At 35.7% G+C, this 17,761-nt stretch overlaps 1 protein-coding gene across 1 annotated transcript in view; it reads right to left on the bottom strand.

Annotated features, from left to right (window-relative positions):
- LOC145676060 (uncharacterized) overlaps window positions 1-17,761 on the bottom strand; it is a 1,660,834-nt gene that overhangs the window by 311,713 nt on the left and 1,331,360 nt on the right. The window contains exon 8 of the mRNA XM_081746923.1: window positions 3,817-3,917. Coding sequence (XP_081603049.1) covers window positions 3,817-3,917 — 101 coding nt within the window. The remainder of the gene's footprint in view (window positions 1-3,816; window positions 3,918-17,761) is intronic.

Below are 17,761 nucleotides of genomic sequence, written 5' to 3'. Positions count from 1 at the left end.
ACACTGTTTACAAGAGGAAACGTTATCTAAATATTATGGAGGAGCACGAAATAAAACGTAGTTGGATTACATCATTTTCAGGCGTAAATACTAACAAATATGTAGATATACAAAAAAGGTAGCAGCGTCACATGTATACCACGTGAAAAAGTTTTGGTTCATATGGCTTGATATTCTCTCCTCTCCTTGATTGTGGTAGTATATTTCTACCATTTCCGGTTTTTGTACAGTGGCTAGAGTGGAAATGCAGTGCTATTATGGGACACGTTGATTTCAGAAAACTTCCTCTCGTTATCTATTACCGTTTTTACTCTTTCGATTGTTAAACCGGAAGTTGATATTTTTGTTGCCACTTCCGGTTTGAATAGAGGGTTAAAAGATAAAATAGTTCCTATTCTTAGAACATTAATTTGAATTTTTTAAAAAAGCTTATCGTTATCTATTACAGTTTTTACTCTTCTACGATGAACATTAAAACCGGAAGTAGTTGATTTCTGGCATTTCTAATCTGAATAGAGAGTTAAGAGAAAAGAAGGTTTTCTTAAAACGCTAAATCGATTCCAAAATAAAATTGCTATCTCTGATCATTCTCGCTCAATATAGATCAATATTTAAAAAACCGAAAATTGTAATATGGATTTCTGTGATTTCCGATTTTAGTAAAGCTAAGGATAGAGACAAAAAATGTTCTTGGGACGCTATTTCGATTTCAAGAGACTTTTTTGTTATCTATTAGTGTTTTCCTTCTATAGTAAAGGATGTCAAATCTAGGAATGGTTGATTTCTAACACTTTTTGTTTTGAATATCACTTATATCAAAGGGTTCGATTCTTAACTTTTAACACTCAGCATCCTGGCCAAAATTAACGTTAATTCATCAAATAGTTCATGAGATATTTTTTGTGTGTGTTCCGGACGAAAGGACACACACACACACGGACAGACAGTATAAATATACTAGATTGTCTAAAAAGTATTGTAGTGCATGGTGGAGAAACGGTACAAGAGTTTTCCCTTACCTCTTTTTTTTATTATAAAAGTTTCTATACAGTTTATACACTGCCTTACAATCCAAATGTTGAACCTCTTGCCCAGAGCAGCGCGAAGATTTAGGGTTGTTGGTTAGGAACCTCTTGTCTAACATAGTGCAGAGGTGGGGTAGCATCTCATCTCTAGTGCAGCGCGGAGATCAGTAAGGAGCCACTTGCCCAAAGCAACGCAGAGGTAAGCTTAGGGAGTTTTTTCTGCCCAGAGCAGCTTGATGTGATTGGTAGAATGTAATCTGTTGGTGATTGTTGTCTTCTGCCTCTATGTGCCAATCTTTGGAGGCGAAGTTTCTGAACAGGATAACAAGATCCTCTTCGTGCCTTTCTCTTATTTCTTCATGTCCTCCTAGTATTTCATCGGCCGCTTGGTGGTGCTTGTGCTGAAGCACGCGGTGTTGTTTTGTTCATATGAGGTGATATCGTAGTATTGAGACTTGACATGTCAAACATGAGATTATATTTATTGTGATTTTTAGAAGATCAATAAGGAAGCACATATGCAACATTCGATAATCTTCTGGCATTTCTCTGTCAACATCATAATCTTATTGCTATAGAACTTCTACGGTTTCTGGACTAAAAATTGTGACACGTGGTTCTAATAGGACTGTCTTGAAACTAAATCAACATTATTCAGAGAGCTCTACAGAAACCGAAATAAATAATAATCTGGGGTTCCAAGTGCGAGTAATACAGTAAATGCATTAAAACCTCTCTGCCATGCTCTTTCTATTTCTAACGAGTTATTAAAGATGTATGCTGTATGACATTATCAGCGTGGTATATGACACCCTTTCTGTTTTTCTTTTAATTTCTTTGCGCTAATCATCGATAGTACAAGTCTGCACATAATTCACACGATCCCTTTCCAACCCCACCAAACGTACAGCACAACCTTCGTCGGCGTAACTGTGGAGCAATGACTCGAGTTCGTTGCGTATCCGTACAGATTCGATCGAGTAAATATTTTTGAATCAGATCGTGTTGCACCCAAACGTCAAGCTTTTGCTTGTAATCACCTTTCTCTAAATCATTTTGCACTGTTTGGTGATGAATGTTTGGGTCATTGGGTAATGCCTACTTACATGTCGATCATGTTTAACGTTGGTTAGAACTTTTGCTGTGATTGGCCGTCCACTGCGAGGAGCATCTTCGAAATAGAAATTTTTTGAACTAAAGCAACTGCACCACTTTTTGCCTGTTGTTTTCGAAAATGTATCTTTCACATAAACAGTACAAATTTCTTTGTAGGCCTGCGCAGTATTTAAATCTTTATCGAAATGAAATCGTAAAATGTAGCACAGATTTGCAGAAAGTTCACTCATGTTCACCGCGCAATATCTTTTGTCTCTAAGATTTCCACACTTTTTCCACATAGACTAGTCAGACCCGGTGCGACTCATATAAATATCCTGACTTTTTTTTACACTAACGCCATCTCGCGGACGTGCAAAAGACTTAATTTCTGAATCAAACTTCTTAATGAATAATTACCAAAGACGTGTATTTACTTTTAGGATAATATACTTTTCTTTTACATTTTTGTTTAGTAAACTATGTCATACTGGTGACGTTACCTTGTATAACCCAACTCTCTTTAACGCGAGAAATGACCTTTGAGAGTTGATCTACTGATCGTGCTTCCGAGCCCCTATTAATAGTAAGTCTCGTCGTTCATAAGTTCGGTGTTACATAAACACGCAAAAGACAGAAACTCTGAACTCTCTTTACGCTATGTGTACCATATTTTACCTTATCAAAGTTAGTAGCATTACCTTGATCTACTTAACCATGATCAATCCTTGACATATGTAATACCAGGGGCGGATCCAGGACGGACTTCTGTGAGGAGGCGGTGAGTTGTAATACTGGTACGTAGAGCTACTTTTAAGAGCTCCGAACTCTTGGGTGGGTTTCATTTATATATAAAATCAGAAAGTCTTCTCTTCTGAGAAGGGGGAGATTGGCTCCCTTGTATCCGCCACTGCGTAATACACATTTGCATGTTAATACTCAGCTATATCTATGATACCCAGCGACATACTACTTCCAAAGCTACTATCCGACAAATATGGATTGCAACTTCTTATTGTGGCTCCGCGTAGCGTAGTCGCTTATGCTCTCATCTTTGGTGTGAATGATCTCGGGTTCGACTTCCGGTGGGGACGCGGTCGAAAAAGGGTAAAAGCTTTTGAGGTCAGCCATCCTGAGTGAGGTTTCCTAGGTTTTCCTTTCTCAAACCAGGCAAATGCCGGGATAGTACATAACATACAGAATTCAGACTGCTTCTTTCCTTCCCCAATCCTTTCTTTCTTTCCTTTCCTTGGATAGTGTGATCGCTAAGGGACATCATACCTTCATATGTGATTGGCTAACAAGGGTATATAGATGTCGAAATCCTAGAAATCTAATTTCTAATCCTAAACAACTTTTCCCTTACTCCTCCACCTTCTGGAGAATAGAGTGATTGGGAAGAAGCTGGACTCCACACTGAATATGAATTTGGAAACAGCAGCTTTGTACAGAGGACCATTGCCATGCATCTTTTCTAGACATCGCTGAGTATCAATGTTCCGCACTTTACTAAAATTGAACGAACGCATAACTAAGATTGAACGACGAAACAGAATTTCGTCATCCCATGATTGTTGCGCTACCTTTGGGCGTAGAATATAATAAACACTTCTCGTATGTGTGTATAAATTGTTGTAAAAATAGCAGAATTTAGTATGTTTACAAAGCAATTACAAAGTGTGTTAAAAAGACTTACCTCTCTCTCTATGAGAGTTTGGGGCAGTGTTAACGCTCCGTATGTGTCCATCAGGGTTTTCCAGTCAGACAATCGGAATGTTCCTTCATATCTTGATCGATCTGTCCAATAAGAAAAGAGAAAATAAATTTCAATTGGAATATACGAGTATAAATATTCTAAACTAAAACATTCAGGAAAAACATATATTACACAATATTACGCAATATTATATTACAATTTCACATAAAATGACCTGGGTGCACGAACACTTCCTTTCAGAGTTATAGGTTGCCGAAAACATGAATAAATGAACTTTAAAGGCCCATAATTCCAAAACTATGTCACCTACTGTAGACGGGTCAAGACTACACTTAGAAATTAGTACTTTCCTATCCAAATATCCATGTTTCAGAATCCTGCGGTACTTCCGGAATAATTTTTATAGAGGGAGTTGGTGAGTACTTCAATTTATGTGCCCGTAACCAAGTTGATATATTTGTCTGTTTCCAGGTCACTGGATCTGCCCAGATCAGACTGAGTCTAAGAATCAAGACTCAGTACCTGGTGACCTAGAACAACTCTTGTCCTGAGTGACGTAAGTGATTCAGTTAGACGTGACACAATTGGTGAATAGATCTAAATGTTCCTCCTCTTTCTCGTTCTCTAAAGCTTGAACAATCATGGACAAAATTAAATAACGTACCTATAAAAATGAAAGTGAGTTTGTGTGGTGTCTCATAACTCCATAAGTACTGAATTGCTTAAAATGATACTTTGGTCGAGTACCAACCTTAGACCTCCCAAGGGTCTTACTATATTACATTGATAATTTTTTCGCCATGGGGGTTGAGGGAGTAAGTGGGAGAAACAGACATTCCGGATGAGTCGAAACAATCAATATTAGTCCCCAATTCATAGTTTTCGGGGTCATTGAGATAAATATTGACACTTCCGATATAATTTCAGTGCAAGTTCGGCATTCATTTGCATGGAGGATGAGAAATAATGAGTAATGGATGAAATTGCAGATTTTGTTTTCATTACGCTTGCACTTCAATGCGTATCCAAATGGGGAGAGTTTCAATTACTTTCATAAACCTTTTCTCTCTGTGCGAAGAAGTTTGAGCTAGTTTTACAAGGTGTAATCAAAAAGCACGGTGAATATAGTTGCAAAGTGCCATCTATCGGTGTATCCATTTCAACTAGTCAACCTGGTAGCCTAAACCTTTGGTGGAGGTTGAGTTAAGGCCGAGTTTGAACGAGTTGTTAGTTGGCTTCCAGAGGCAGAAGAGTGAGGACGTGTTTAAGAGTGTCGCGTGCCAATATTAAGTTTTGTTCTAAGCTGCAAAAAAGTGCCAAAGAAGTTCGCGAAATGTCGAAATCAGTGTATAGCAATGAAGCAGTGGTTCAAGACTGTTTGCAAGTGGTATGAGCGATTCAAAAGAGGCAATGAGTCGGTTGAAAACGAGCAAATGATTGAGAGTCCTTCGACGTCAAAAACAGATGCAAACGTTCAAAAGGTGGCACAAATGATTTGCTCGAACAGACGAATGACTATTCGAGAGCTTTCCGAAGAGTTAAACATCTCGCATGGGTCCGTAAAAAGCATTTTAACCTCCGATTAAATGGGCAAATCGCTTTCTTCATCACCACGAAAACGTGCCGTTGCCACACTTTGCTTTGATCCGCGAATGTTTGGCCGAAAATATATTCTTGTCTATCCACATTCGCTGTACTGTCCAGATATAGCACCATGCGGATTCTGGCTCTTCCCGAAAATTAAAACCGTACTTAAAGAAACACGTTTGGACACCATTCCTGTCACTGAGAGACAGGACAGAGCAGCTGAACGTCCTTCTGAAATACCTTTCCAGAAATGCTTCCAGTCATGGATTCAACATTGGGATTAGTGCTCTCAAACGGGTCGGGTCAGGTCAACTCGGATCGGGTCAGTCGGGTCAGCTCGAGTCGGGTTACGGGTCGGGTCAACTCGGATCGGGTTGTCGGGTCGGGTCAGTCGGATCAGCTCGTGTCGGGTTGTCGGGTTAGGCCTCTCGGGTCTTGTTGTCGGGTCGGGTCAGTCCGGTCAGCTCGGTCGGGTTGTCGGGCCGGGTCAATCGGGTCAGGTCGGGTCGGGTTGTCGGTTTGGGTCAATCGGGTCAGCTCGGGTCGGGTTGTCGGATCAGGTCAATCGGATCGGATCACGGGTCGGATCGACCAATTCGGGTCACGGGTCGGGTCGGGTCGGTCTTCAACCTGACCCGACCCGACCCGTTGAGAGCACTAATTGGGATAAGTGCATTGCTAGTCAAGGAGTGTACTTTGAAGGATTTTAAAACAAATTCCATAAAAGCTTTATTACTTTGTTTCTAACAAAATTATTAACCGTGTCTTTACATCACACCTCGTATATATGGGTTACATGTAAAATATGCTATTTAACTTTTGTCGATGGTTGTACACATGCTGTACGCGTTATATACATAGCCTATCAACGCCGTTATTCGATTGTTCTGTATGTTGATCAGTTGCCTTAGGTAATAAACTTACACAAGCTATTTGCTCAATTTATGCTAAAAAAGAATGATATTTGACTCACGCTAAACACAATAACCCCTGCCGCCTAACTGCATTCAACTAAGATAGAAAAAATTAAAAAAGCGATATTCAAATTAGAATATATTTACGATTAGAAAGAGATATCGTAATTGACTCTCATATAACCATCACAGATAAGCAGAATAATTTTCGCACAATGGAAACACATGCTGTTTTTCTTTTATCTCTAAAAAAATGTTATAATATCGTTTATACAAGAAAGTTTATGATGCAGAACAAAATAGCCAATACACTAGCTATCAAAAATTAAAAATCGATTCATTGAAACGCATCATTAAAAAAAGTCAATTTACAAAAAATTTTACCTGTTACAATAAGAGCTTTTTTTTTTGTTTTTCAATTTTTAATCTTCCTTTGTCACTTCAAACATGTATTATGTCATGCTAATGTAATCGTACGTATGATAGTTATTGCATAGTCGAAGATCGATGTTGACTAGATTTTTTATTTGCATAATACACACATACACACACGCATCACCTTGCTTTGTTCCAACGAGAATTAATCATGCAAAACAACCATGTTCGTTTTCATGTAACATACCAAATGTCATGTATGTAATGGTGGAAATCAATGTTGCTATAACATAAATACGAAATGGGCACAATTTCCGGTAAGGTTTTGGTGTATCCCAAACAACACTGGGTTTTATTTAGGTTCCTTATTTGTTTTCTGCATGTCTGCAAAGCGTATTGAATGTACGTAATATATACACAAATTGTTCGATTAATCGCCGAGAAAAGCAAACAAAATGTTTCTGTCGTACTCTCTCAATAGTCAAGTGCAGATACGTGGCGTTAACGGTGATCACCCCCTTTCCAATTAATTTGTTATATATTGGGAATTACTTTTGTTTTCTACAAAATAAGTTGGAATTTCATAACAAACAAAAAATACAAATCACTGAAAAAAAAACAACGTTTATTTAAAAATAATAAATGTGTTGCAGTTTTGCCAACTAACTGCACATACTGTCTTCGTCAGACACCGTAACAAACAAGTACGCAATCCTCCCCTCGATTCGCCCCTGCAAACAACTTCCGTATCATTGAAGGTGGAATCTAGTTTTTCTTTTAATTTATTTAACAGATGTGGAAGGAAAATCAAGAAATAAAGATAAAAGAGCTAGTTGCACTGAAATTGCATACTGATATATTGATATTGAAGCTCGATATGAATTCTATAAAAAGGATTACCACCTTTAGCTGTATTTGTTTTATCTTCCACTAACATAATAGGTTATTATTTAAAGAAGAAAACAGATACAATGAGAATTTGTATTTGTAGTGTTTAGGCATTTCCGAGTGCGAGTGCTTTTTGTCCTCTCGTTGTTCATGATGAGGTAACATACTTAAAATCGTGGCTTTTAAGATTTTTTCTTCTGAAGAAAGGGAGTCGGCAAATTATCTAGGACCGGCCCTAGTTTAGCAGACCAGTGACATATATTAGCATGGTTGTTTGTTACTAGATCGGATTGAGACGTTTATAAATACAAGATAAATTACCATTATAGAACACATTTCTAGACCCTTTCGACTTTTTTTTTTTTTTTTTTGTTATTTGAAGAGGAGAACTACGTGTCTGAAAGTCGTACAACACTTGTTTCCTCTAGCTCATGTTGCCTGACGTCATTCGTATCCTTTTATCTTTTATAAAAACCGTCAACTCTTTAACTTAAAGAGTCTCTGTCATTTGTATGATGTATTTGTAATTTGAGCTTGTTTCTATGATTCGTAAAGAAATTTGTTTAAACACGTAACAAATAAATAAGTGTATTTAATTAGAAGATCATACAGCTGTTATAGTAGCATCAGAGAAAAAAGTTTACAAAATTAAGATATTAATACAGTAAGAAAAGTGTTACGTAAGTTGCGGAAAATCTGTCAGAAACAAGGGATAAAAATGAACGTTGAAAAGACAGTGAAAATAGTAACTGGAATAGAGTTAAAGCATGGAAGTAAAAGAGGACGAAGATAAACAAATACGTACGCACAGTAGAATTCCGTGAACACGACTCCCGATTTCTCAACATTACGTACACGGTGGCCACAAAGTTCCGTTATTCCTTGATAAATGCTAATGTAAGTTTTCCTATTATCCCTTGATAAATGCTAATTTAAGTTTTCCTATTATCCCTTGATAAATGCTGATTTCAGTTTTCATATTATCCTTTGATAAATGCTAATGTAAGTTTTCCCGTTACCCCTTTATAAATGCTAATGTAACGTATTTGATTGTTTCAGATTGTAGCGTTGGATTGGTCGTGGTAGTCTGGATCTGCCCGCACTACGAAGCCCAGATCTCACCAACTGTAATAATGTGCTATGGGGGTTTATAAAGGGCATCGTTGCACAAAACTGTTACGATACTGCTGCAGAACTAAGAGAAGTTGCGAATCAAGCTTTCACTCAAGTTACAACTACAACGCAGCGCAAAATGTCGCACAGAACGTGACGGCGTGTTATCCTTTGTCATGAGAATGACAGTTGACAGACTGATCCTTTGGACATTTAATGTTTCCTATCTCAATGAAACTTCTCGAAAGCATTGTTGTTCATGTCATTGAGTTCTTTCCATGTCATTGAGTTATTTACGTACGTTTAGTGGTTTATGTTATTTTTTATAAGGAGTAACGCGACTTTGTTGCCACCCTGTATAACTCGACAATCACTTTTTATTTTTTACATCGCTAAATGATGCCATAAGCAGAATACTATCTTTGAAATAATATGGTATTCATGGTATTCTATTAATGACAAGACTGCAATCATTTTTAACATTCAATATACGATGCAAACAATTTAAGTACATTTTAGTTATTGTATTATTGTAATTACAGTACATATATATATATGCGTATGAATGTGCGCAAATTTTCCAATTCTGTTCAAAGTATTGTTCAGCATTAATTTTTTTGGGAATGTGTGTCCTTCCGCTTTGTGATATTAATTCTTGGAAATATGTAATGAATTTTGTTTTACAGTTTTTGTTCCTTCTGTTTTAAATTCCAATCTATCTCATCCTCCCTTCTGCAGTAACGAAGTGGTTGTTTGAATAAATATGTGAAAGAGAGCCTAGCATCACGATATATATATATATTTTTTTTACATAGAACTAATCGTTTCTTTAGTTTCACATGTAAAAAAAATGAAAAAAAGAAAAATAAAGAATTTTTAACAATTAAAGTGTTTCGTGTGAAGTATTGTGCTGTCTGGGTTAGAAATATGGACGCAAAAATGATGAAAAACGACTGGAAACTTACAAAATGTGGATGTGGAGAAGAATTGAGAGAATCAACTGAGTTGAGCAGAAAACTTATGAGAGGGTGTTAGAAATGGTGGAGGGGAAAAGAAAGAAGATAGATATTATTAAGAAGAGGAAGAGAAACAGGTTAGGACATTGGCTAAGAAGGAATTCTATCATGATGGACGAGGACGTGCTAGAGGGCATGGTGGCAGGAAAGAGATGGAGGGAGAGAAGGAGACTACAATTAATGGGCGATACCATAGCAGGGAAATCGTACGTGAAGACTAAGAGGTTAGCGGAAGACTGTGGAGCATGGAAGCTTCTCATTTGCTCAAGTGACCTGCCAATAATGACAGAACATCTATCATGATGATGATGATGATTTTAAGATATGATATACTTTTTCGTGTTCTGTTGAACCTTCGTTGCAGTAATATAGAGTAAAATAGTACTAGTTGCGAAGAACCCAACCTTTATTACGTAAAACTCGACATGTTCGATAACTCATCACACTCTCAGTCCAGTCCTTAGGTCGAGTTAGCTTGAGTCTATTCTAAGTTAGATACTTATGTAATATTATTAGTGAAGATTTAAAACGGGAACACAAGAATTCTAGAACATTAGAAAAAAGATTTCAAGATGAGCAAATATTGATCGATAAATATTATTAACTTGAACAAAATCATTCACAAGATAATAAGAGCTCATATGTAGTTTAAGAGAAAACAGAATTAGCATAAATTTCTTTGTAAAACTAAGAATAGACACTGTATAATAACCATACTACTTATTTAGATGAATGTGTTACTGAAATGTATATACCATCATTACAAGCTACATTAGAACATTAAAGAAGCGACAGTAGATATGGCACGGTTACGATCTAAAATTATGATGAACTGTTTATTTTAATTTTTATTAAGGTGAAACTTTTCGAGAATCTAAAGTTAATAACATACTTGGAGGTAAATTATCATGTATAGCTTTCGAGAAAATTAAAGTCCTGGGGCTCTGTTGTTCTTTGCCAATTATAAATGACAGCTTTAATTTTCCTGAAGAAACCATTTTTATTTAAATTTATACGAGTAGCGTCACACGTTCGTTAAACTCATTAATACGACGCTAAAAACGACTCTGCATAGGATTCGTCAAGTCTGAATGTTTCTGTGGTGAGATCCTCAGAACCTTTGGCGTGGAAAACCCGGGTTCGATTCCCGGCGGGAGCTCATGTGGTTCGGATTCTATGTTAATCAGTAGGTCCACGTCTCATATAGCCACGCTGCTGAACGGGACGTTAAACTCAAACACAACAACGAGATCCTCGGAAATTGAGATTTGAGATATTTCGAATTCTTTGCTAACGCTATTTGCGTTTGTACTGTAATATTCTTTAAAGTTCATCCATAATAATCATTAGTTCCCGTATGGCTGTCCACTCAATTTTTCATAAATACTTTTGTACTTTTCTGACAGTCGTGGTAAAAAATTAAAATTTAAGTGTTCATGTCTCTTTTCTTTCATTCCTAGAGAGTAATTTACTGAAGTTTGCTCTTTAGTTTACAAAAGGGCTAATAAAAAGAGAGAATAACTGTATTTTAGTTACAACTTTTAGAATTTTTTTTAGACATAATTTCAAGATATCCCAGTCTTAGGAAGCTCATACATCCGTTAATATAAGAGATTAAGCTATGAAAGTTCTATGCTTGATAGAGCAAATTAAATAAGGATGCATGGTGTTCATAACTAAACTCTCTATTTTTCGAGATATGCCACTTCGTCCTTTTGCCGATGAATTTTCGACAAATCATTTGACAATAATGCAAAATACCTATGATGATGGTGATAATGATTCGGCCATGACATAAGACTAATGAAAAATGTCTCCAAATGAAAATCAAATCAATATTTCTGTCAAAAACTCTTCAGAGACTGCAACACTGATGTCAATGAAAAATAAGTCATTGAGGTGGCAAAAAGCAACATTAGCAAAAACGAGACGTCTTCTACCCAACGGCGAAAAAGCTATTTGGCTCTCAGATTGTATGCGTGTGCGTCGCTGTTGCCAAAGCACTGTTTAATTGTGTTTCGGTCTGGGCGCAATTGTTACTTTGGAGGTGTAGTATGAAAAAAAAAAAGTACCACATACACAAACACTGAAAAGTTAATTTCCAGCCGCTTGATTCAAACTCGTGATAATTTCAATTTCAAACCTTTGTGTGTTCTCTTGTAACGCCTCCATAATCACAGCATTTTCAAAAGAGCGGGCAAAGAACTGTTTGTTTTCGTTTCTGGAAGGCCAATCAGGTGAGAGATGCGTTGCGTAATTACAAAATAAATACAACGTGTTACGCTCTGCGCTCCCCCTGATGTTTGCCCACTTCATTATAGTTTTATCAAAATGTGAGATTAAAGGATTGGACAGTGTACAAATGTCTTTTTATCGGCATAAAGTGATTTTTTTTTCGTGCAATTAATCTTTCCACTTCTCACTTTTGTGATACAATTTTATCCATAGAGGAGACATATCAAATTAGAAATCTGTTTTGCAATCTTATTACATCTCAAATATTTGCATGTAGATAGAATTTTCATTCACTCCTGAAACACATCATGTCCTATGTTTACAGACTTGTATTTCGTGTCAGATTGACTTTCTTCATTGATCTACACTGAAGTGTAAATTATATGTAAATATACATATATTTTTTACAGTGATATAAAACTTGAAAAAAGTCACGGTGGTTCAGTGTTGGTGCACTCACGTTTGGTGCGTTAAGTTCCTGGTTCAATGCCAGTTTCAACCAAATGGACTTTGTGGTGAACACAAGACTATGCGTGAGTTTTCTTGGGGTTCTCCTTTAACTTTTTTCCTCTCACTTTCTTCCTACCATAATTATCATAATCTTCATTAGACTTGTTGCATAATCAAGGGACGTTAAACTAAAGAAACGTTAAAAGTATTAATCGACTTCAAAAAAAGTTATAAAGAACAAAAAATATTCACCTATCCTAATAATAAATTCAGTTAATTTGATTTATTATAAACCAGTGGCTTTGCAAAACTATGTATATGAATACCTATATTATATCTATCTATTAGTTATGTTTATTATTATTATTATTATTATTATTATTATTATTATTATTATTATTATTATTATTATTGCGTCTATCGAAATGCTTGCTTTATAATAAATTAAATGAATTATTTTATTAGAATAAGCTTTATAAGGGTTTTTTAAAGTTTATATATATATAAAGTTTATTTTCCTAAACATTTGCATTTCAATGGGTAACAAATGTGATCACTAGTATCACTACTCCCACCTATAAGCTTGTTACATAACATGACTAAGTAATTGACGAAAAAGAAAACTTACGAAATTTGCAAAAAAAAAAAAAAAAAAAAAAAAGAAGATAATATAAAAAGTGAACACTATAGGATTCTTTAAAAAAAGAAAATGAGATTCTTACACACACTACCAACAAAATATATGGCAAAAAGTTAAGGCTATACACTACTTACTCTTGTTTAAGGATAGGGCAGTGCTGATGACAAATCAAACGAGGCAAATTATCAATGTACTGTCTAGTTCAAAAAAAATCCTGGCCACCCACCTTCGTTTACAAGGTGGTATTCTGGCAACTGTACATATAAATTTCTAATAGTTTGTCTCTGTAAAAGTAAATTCCAGCTGGCCAAAGAAAATCCAGATTTGTTTGTTTTAACTCAAATTTTAAGTAAGAATATAAGACTTTTGAATGAGAGCTGGGAGGTGGGAGTACAGGATATATATATTTTCCAAGTAATCGAAGGCGAAAAACGTTGTCCAAAGATAGCGTTGAAGAATCATTCTACGTTCACGTGACTTGAATTTCTGTGCTTATGATTCAAATGCATTACATATTACAGTTAAAACAATCTGACAAATTTGAATCTTCTATGACAAAGCAAAACATGTGTGAAAAAAAATATTCTCTACGTAACGAAGTACAATTGAATGAAGTACAACTTGTTGTACGTCAACACTGTTGGTCACAGATCTTGGAGCACTCATTTCAACTGTTTTGTACGGATGTATTTAATTCCATTTCTTTTATTGTGATACTCTGTCGTTGCATTTTTGGCACTAGTGTCATATTTGGATTATTTAAGAAGAAATCAACAAGAACTGAATTGTCATCATATTCTTCCAAAACTTTTAAGTAATAATAATGATAATAATAAGAAAAGATAAACTAAAAAAACAAATCGAGTTAGAGATCGTAAGTAAATATTTTTGAATGGTTAAATCGTTATTTTAAAGCGAAACTTATCAGTCTCCGAGCGTAAAGTTAATGTGCAATCTTCAGAAAATATGAGAGTTAGGAGTCTACGGCTTGCATAAAATATTTAGGCGAAAATATTTAGATATTCTTAATCCATGGGTTGCATAAAATGTTTAAGCGAAAGTATTAAGACTTTTAATCCTTGGGTTACATAAAATATTTAGGCGAAAATATTTAGATATTCTTAACACATGAGTTGCACAAAATGTTTAGGCGAAAGTATTTAAATATATTTAATCCTTGGGTTGCATAAAATATTTAGGCGAAAATATTTAAATATTCTTAATCCATGAGTTGCACAAAATGTTTAGGCGAAAATATTTAAATATACTTAATCCTTGGGTTGCATAAATATTTAGGCGAAAATATTTAGATATTCTTAATGCATAGGTTGCATAAAATGTTTAGGCGAAAATATTAAGATTTTTATTCCTTGGGTTGCATAAAATATTTAGGCAAAAATATTTAGATATTCTTAATCCATGGATTGCATAAAATGTTCAGACGAAAATAAGATATTTTTAATCCTTGGGTTGTATAAAATATTTGGCCGAAAATATTTAGATATTCTTAATCCTTGGGTTCCAGAAAATGTTTAGACGAAAATATTAAGATATTTTTAATACTTGGGTTGCATAAAATATTTAGGCGAAAATATTAAAATATTTTTAATCCTTATTATAAACGCTACCCCAACAGATATCGATATTGGGTAGGTAATTCAAAGACAAGCAGAAGTGTTGAGGAGAAATACCAGTCTATTCTAATATATAAAATCACGTATATGTGTGTCATCATGAGATTTTCACAGAGAATCAGAAATGTCATGATTTTCACAGAGAACGAAATCACCTAAAGCCACCAAAGGTAGTTCGCAGTTATGTCTTATCCATATCTAACCGTGTACGAAGTCGTGTTTTCAATTTTTGATTCCGGGGCATTGGGAGGAAGGTCACACGTTTTGGAGATTCTAAAAAAAATATTATTGATTATTTCAGAAGCCCGTTAACTTAAAAAATACAAACTACTCTATTGTGTTTGCGAGTTGTGTTTGTGAAGAATCTGCAATATTATTGCACTGCGGTCCGGATGGCAACCCTGATTATGATCTTGCTTCGTCCTTGATGCCCTTGTTATGCTTAGTTTCTTTCTTTTGGTTGACTTTCTTTCTCTGTTTGCCAGAAATTAACTTTTCCCGTCATTTCTGACTTTCTCCAATTTTGCCGACATTCAAGGTTTCCCCTTTCCTTGCTCCGCTCCCTATGGCCCTTAGCACCTTAAATTTCTGTGTTCTCCATATCTTTTCATGCTCAATCAGATGGCGTATGTCTGCATCTGATTTGTGCGACAACCATATGGTCCCTTACTTGTAAGTACTTGCATCTTCCATTTCTCCCGTAAATTTTGTATTTTTTACGTACTTCTGGACCCCGTCTGCTAAACATTTACCTAATAATATAATATAATATAATATAATATAATATAATATAATATAATATAATATAATATAAATAATATATTATATAATAAAAATATAATATAATTTATATATAACATATTATGTTTTACGTATAAGGTCTAGATATTATTAATTTCTGAAGTGTTTACATATGACGCGCAGTACACAGAATGCCAATGCTAATTCTACTATAGTTGTACAATATTGTTTTAAAATATAATAATTTTAGTCCAAGTTAACAAAATAAAATACAGTACTAACAAAGATTTCTAGAATTATCAATTATTTAAAGCGTTTCAACGCTTCTAACCAATTTCTCTATTACAAAAATTCCCGCAATTGACACTTTAGATATGCTTATTAATGTCTATCGTGGCACAATTTACTTTTCAATAACAAAAGATCATCGAAAATAAGCAAACGTATCATTCATCGGCATAGAGCATCTTCAGCACATCATTACTAATAAAATAAAAGAACTTAGATGAAAATAGGACAAAATACCACTTATGACTCTTTATATGTGGTATGCAGGTATAGTTCTTATTTGCCAATTGCTGAATGAACTCTAAACTGTGTTGAATACTTAATATTGTAAAGAAAAGAAAATCAACTAACATTCTTATACTTGCTTAAATATGAGATATTTTGGTTTAAGAAAATGGACAATTAATGGAAGTGAATGAAGGAAACCCCGAGAAAACCCACCGACAAGATGTTGTCTATCACAAACTCACATAGTGTGGTATCTAAGCAGGGACCTTTCCAACCAGAGATGATCGTTCTACTTCTGAGCCACCGTACCCCCGCTCTTGGAGGTTAGTGTGGGATGTTTCTGGGTTCTTTGTGGGATAATCACAGAACGAATTTTGGTTATCGAAATATTGTTCTGTGACAGGCACACTTCATTGAAATCCAACTGAAATCCTTTGGATATTTCTATTTATTCTTCAAGTTTCGACTGGGAGTCTGAATGCCCAGGGACAGGGATGGAACCTATGAGACGCACAACGACATACCATGGACATGTTATGATAGATGGACGTTAACCTAAGAGCAATAATGACTCAACTACACATACATGAAAGAATTGCTATTTTTGGTTGACTGAAATACGTATAGCATCCCTTTTAAGCACCGCACTGACGCATTTTTGACACATGAGTCAATTTAACGTAGACTCCGAACCCTCTCCAGCGAACCCGGAACTCAGTTACGCAAAACCCGTCAAGACAATGAATCGGATCGGATCAAAGTACATTCAAATTACAAGATTCTGCCACCGGGAATCGAACCTGTGACACTGCATACCAAATACACCTGAGCTAGCCAGACTGGGAGGACTATAAGTGCTGCTGTGTTAACTGATATGTATGTCTTCCCAATCACGTACCTAAGCCGCATCATTTATTTTTATATTTTGGAGAGAATGTGAAACTTAAGTAATGAAAATTCAACTTAAATGTTTTAAGAAGAAACATGGACATTGAGGGAAAAAATAAGATATTCTGGAACTCTAGTACAGGTTTCACTGTGTCCTATATATGATAGCGAAGGATTAAATTTTGTTGCCTTACATTCTGAAATGTAAATTAGGCTAATTGAATGGAATTAATCGCTCCTTAGATACTTGTTAAAATTTTCTCTTCTCGTTCCCAGGAGAAGAAAAAAGAAAGAACACACGGAAAGAATTAAGATCCTATCACACTGCATGTGTAAGAACTAAAAAATCTATTCTTGTAAACTGTTGCGGATGACGTTTAACTAACATCTCACTCCCAAGATCCAAACAAGTCCCGCTGAGAAATGTAGCTGAAGTTTCGGAACAAGCATCTGGTAATCCCCTGTCACTCAGACGACGTGGGAAGTAAGCAATTTCCTTGTCCTAAGGGACCCCAGTCGAGGATTAATGGAGCAGCAAAAGACGCTTTGAAATGTCTTTCTCCGTTGATGGATTGCAACGATGAAAGGTATTTGCTTTCGAAGAAGGCTGGAATTAATTTTCACTTTCGTTTTCGGAAGCGAGGAAATCATGCTTCCTATCATGATATTAGTGAAGCTACTAGCTTGAACGTCTGCAATGATTCTATTGTTTACTTAAGGGAAATAATCTTCTTATTAGACTTTTAAAGGATGCTATTTATAAGTATTGGAAGACTTATAGAACGGAGGGGGCGCGGTGGTTCAGTGGTAGTGCGTTCACCTCCGGTGCTTGGAGTCCCTGGTTCGATCCCAGCTCGCGCCGTGTGGACTTTGTGGTGGACAAACATCGTGCTCGTTCGTTTTCTCGGGGTTCTTCCGTTTCCTTCC

This window comes from Thermobia domestica, chromosome 18 (genome assembly GCF_964235325.1).
Source record: "Thermobia domestica chromosome 18, izTheDome1.hap1.1, whole genome shotgun sequence".
Classification (NCBI taxonomy): Eukaryota; Metazoa; Arthropoda; class Insecta; order Zygentoma; family Lepismatidae; genus Thermobia; species Thermobia domestica.
The sequence above is the reverse complement of the archived record's forward strand: the minus strand, read 5'-3'. Positions and strand labels throughout refer to the sequence as shown.